Source organism: Lottia gigantea (assembly GCF_000327385.1).
Source record: "Lottia gigantea unplaced genomic scaffold LOTGIsca_30, whole genome shotgun sequence".
Classification (NCBI taxonomy): Eukaryota; Metazoa; Mollusca; class Gastropoda; family Lottiidae; genus Lottia; species Lottia gigantea.
The window spans coordinates 2,532,553-2,536,491 of NW_008708987.1; the positions used below are offsets into that span (position 1 = coordinate 2,532,553).

At 38.6% G+C, this 3,939-nt stretch overlaps 2 protein-coding genes across 2 annotated transcripts; both read left to right on the plus strand.

The window, feature by feature from the left end:
• Positions 1 to 2,838: 2,838 nt before the first annotated feature.
• Positions 2,839 to 3,243, plus strand: LOTGIDRAFT_87961 (hypothetical protein; the record flags this gene model as incomplete). Its single annotated transcript, XM_009057429.1, has 1 exon — positions 2,839 to 3,243. A coding segment is annotated over one exon (405 nt), but the record flags the coding sequence as incomplete, so codon positions are not given.
• A 36-nt stretch (positions 3,244 to 3,279) lies between these two features.
• Positions 3,280 to 3,930, plus strand: LOTGIDRAFT_118941 (hypothetical protein; the record flags this gene model as incomplete). Its single annotated transcript, XM_009057579.1, has 1 exon — positions 3,280 to 3,930. A coding segment is annotated over one exon (651 nt), but the record flags the coding sequence as incomplete, so codon positions are not given.
• Between the last annotated feature and the right edge of the window lie 9 nt (positions 3,931 to 3,939).

Below are 3,939 nucleotides of genomic sequence, written 5' to 3' on the forward strand. Positions count from 1 at the left end.
CATCACCCCTCCCTCCATCCAACACACCAACAGAATCATGTAACTGTTTATTTTTATTTAGATTGTGGACCTCCACCGAGTCCAAAGGGTGGTGAATTATTGGGCAATATTCTACATGAAGAGGGTGAAGTGATTGTCTTCAGATGTGCACAATCTTATGATCAAACACAGGAGGTCAATTCCACATGCCTCATTGGCGGCCAATGGTCAAACACTGCTGATTGCAAACGTAAGTAATCACAAGGAAGCTATCGCCATATTATAGATATAGTTCAACAGATTGATTGGCCTTACTGAAGGTGCGTACTAGTGGCTCAAATACATAAGTGAGGGCCCGTGGACTAAAGTGAGTGAGGGCCCGTGGACTTAAGTGGGTGAAGGCTCGTGGACTTAAGTGAAGGCGGGCCTGTGGACCTAAGAGGGAGAGGGCCTAGGGTAAGGCATAGAGTTCGGCCTAGGGTTATGCCTAAGTTGGGGTTAAGTGTAGATGTAGGTGTAAGTGTAGGTCTAGAGTTACGCCTAGGTTAAGGCTTATAGTTAGGCCTAGGGTCAGACCTAGAGTTAGAGTTTAGGTGTAAGTGTAGGTCTAAGTCTAGGTTGGGGTTAAGTGTAGATGTAGGTGTAAGTGTCCTTGGATCAAAGTGAGTAAGGGCCGTTGGATATAAGTGGGTGAGGGCCCTTGGATCTAAGTGAGTGAGTGCCCTTGGATTTAATTGGGTGAACGCCCCTTGGATCTAAGTGGGTGAAGGCCTGTGGACCTGAGTAGTTAGTTTTTTTATATTGTGTGTTAACCTTTTAGTAACTTACTAACTTTTTCTTTATTTGTATTTTTTCTGGGTACCTATACTGGTTCTTATTTAGTAAAGGATAAAAATAACCTCGGAAGAGAGAACAAGATTCAGCAAGTAAGGCAAATTTCGACACGATATTGCGATCAAAATCTTTTAATTTTTCTAATATAGACACAGTAAATTTTGATTTCTTATGAAAGAGTAATTCTGTTGTGGCCTATCTGTTGTAGATTGCGGTGATCCACCATTTGTAAACAGATCTCTGGTAGTAGGACAAATATCACATCTAGAAGGTGAAGAGATCAGATATATATGTGATGATGCATACCAAGAAGAACAAAATATCACTTCTACTTGCCAAGTAAACGGTACATGGACATCACCAAACACATGTAAACGTAAGTTATTGTAAACGTAATTCTGATTACAATCTAAGTCATTGTAAACGTTAGTTCAGACAAACCTTGTTTATTGTAACTTATAAAAAGTTTTTTGTAAATCTAATCATTCATCCATCAATCCATCCTCCTCATTATTATCATTATCATCATCAACATATATCATCATCATTTGTATTATCCTAACTTTTTGTTGTTTTAGACTGTGGACCACCACCTAGTCCAGAGGGTGGTGAATTATTAGGCAATATTCTGCACGAGGAGGGCGAAGTGATAGTCTTCAGATGCACCAATTCTTCTGATCAAACACAGGAGGTCAATTCCACGTGCCTTTCCGACGGACAATGGTCGGACACCGTCGACTGCAAACGTAAGTACCTGATCCTTTTTTTATGAAGTTACTGTTATAAGCGCAGACATCATTATGCTACTACGTCTCTGTTCTATATACATAACAAAAACCTGGAACCTTTTATTCTCCTAAACTTAACTTAAACAAAACCCATATTTTAAGAAATACAGTAATCTGATTAATAACAAAACCAAATTTAAAATTGATTTTAATGATTGACCAAGCAAATGACTGAAGCACTAATATCTTCTGAAGCTAAGTTTTCAAGAATAAGGGCTTCTTTCAACAAAAAATCTCAAGCGTAGAATTTTACATTGAGAAATACCATGTTTACGATAAAAATTGATCGTAAGATTATACAGGGATATTTCAAAAAAGATAGTGTAAAAAGGATATTTTAACCATACCTGGTAGTCTAATTTTATAAAAACTTACCTCATAGATCACATCATGTAATTATACATGTAATCATTTTCAGGAATTAGAAAGGTTCTATTCAATTCTTTGATTTTTATACTGTATATTGATTAAAAATTTTAGGCCAGTAAGAATAATTACAGCATTGTTAACCTTTTGTGAATTATCCAGAGAATACTTTAAAATTCAAATTTGATTCTTTTGTGAACAATCTGTTGTAGATTGCGGTGATCCACCATTTGTGAACAATTCTCAGCTGGTAGGACAAATATCACATCTAAAAGGTGAAGAGATCAGATATCTTTGTACTGATTCATACCAAGAAGAACAAAATATCACTTCTACATGTCAAGAAAATGGTACATGGACAACACCAAACGCTTGTAAATGTAAGTCTAATCGCAATGCAAGTTATTATAAACGTAAACACAATGTACGATATCGTAGACGTAAGTTCAGTTACATTTGGTTTTTGTAAATGTAAGTTCAGTGACACTTGTTTTTTGTAGACGTAGTGTTCATACAAATCTTATCTATTGTAAACGTAAGTACATACAAATCTCATCTATCGTAAATGCAAGTTCATACATATCTTATCTATTGTAAACCTAAGACTAAGATTTTGTAAACGCCGATCTATGGCACAACTCTAAATACCTTAAGTTCAATTGAAACTTAGTTATTAAGTTTCGTTATCCTAGACTTTTCTTAGCGAAAGAATAAGTCTACCTTGCTCTTGTGAACGTAAGTTCTGTCGGCCTTGCTCTTGTTAACGAAAATTTGGTCGGTCTTGCTCTTGTTAACGAAAATTTGGTCGGTCTTGCTCTTGTTAACGAAAATTTGGTCGGTCTTGCTCTTGTTAGCGAAAGCATAAGTCTACCTTGCTCTTGATAACGAAAGTTCTGTCGGTCTTGCTCTTGTTAACGTCATTTCAGTCGGTCCTGCTCTTGTTAACTTAAGTTCGGTCGGTTTTGCTCTAAGTAACGTAAGTTCTGTCGATCTTGCTCTTGTTAACAAGAGTTCAGTCGGTCTTGCTCTTAGTAACGTAAGTTCAGTCGGTCTTGCTCTTAGTAACGTAAGTTCTGTCGGTTTTGCTCTTAGTAACGTAAGTTCTGTCGGTCTTGCTCTTAGAAACGTAAGTTCTGTCGGTCTTGCTCTTAGTAACGTAAGTTCTGTCGGTCTTGCTCTTGTTAACAAGAGTTCAGTCGGTTTTGCTCTTAGTAACGTAAGTTCTGTCGGTCCTGCTCTTGTTAACGTCATTTCAGTCGGTCTTGCTCTTCTTAACGTCATTTCAGTCGGTCTTGCTCTTGTTAACAAGAGTTCAGTCGGTCCTGCTCTTAGTAACATAAGTTCAGTCGGCCCTGCTCTTGTTAACGTAAGTTCAGTCGGTTTTGCTCTTAGTAACGTAAGTTCAGTCGGCCCTGCTCTTGTTAACGTAAGTTCAGTCGGTTTTGCTCTTAGTAACGTAAGTTCAGTCGGCCCTGCTCTTGTTAACGTAAGTTCAGTCGGTCCTGCTCTTGTTAACAAGAGTTCAGTCGGTCCTGCTCTTAGTAACGTAAGTTCAGTCGGTCCTGCTCTTGTTAACAAGAGTTCAGTCGGTCCTGCTCTTAGTAACGTAAGTTCAGTCGGTCCTGCTCTTGTTAACGTTATTTCAGTCGGTCTTGCTCTTGTTAACAAGAGTTCAGTCGGTCCTGCTCTTAGTAACGTAAGTTCAGTCGGTCCTGCTCTTGTTAACGTCATTTCAGTCGGTCTTGCTCTTGTTAACAAGAGTTCAGTCGGTCCTGCTCTTAGTAACGTAAGTTCAGTCGGTCCTGCTCTTGTTAACGTTATTTCAGTCGGTCTTGCTCTTGTTAACAAGAGTTCAGTCGGTCCTGCTCTTAGTAACGTAAGTTCAGTCGGTCCTGCTCTTGTTAACGTCATTTCAGTCGGTCTTGCTCTTATTGGTCATTTCAGTCGGTCTTGCTCTTGTTAACAAGAGTTC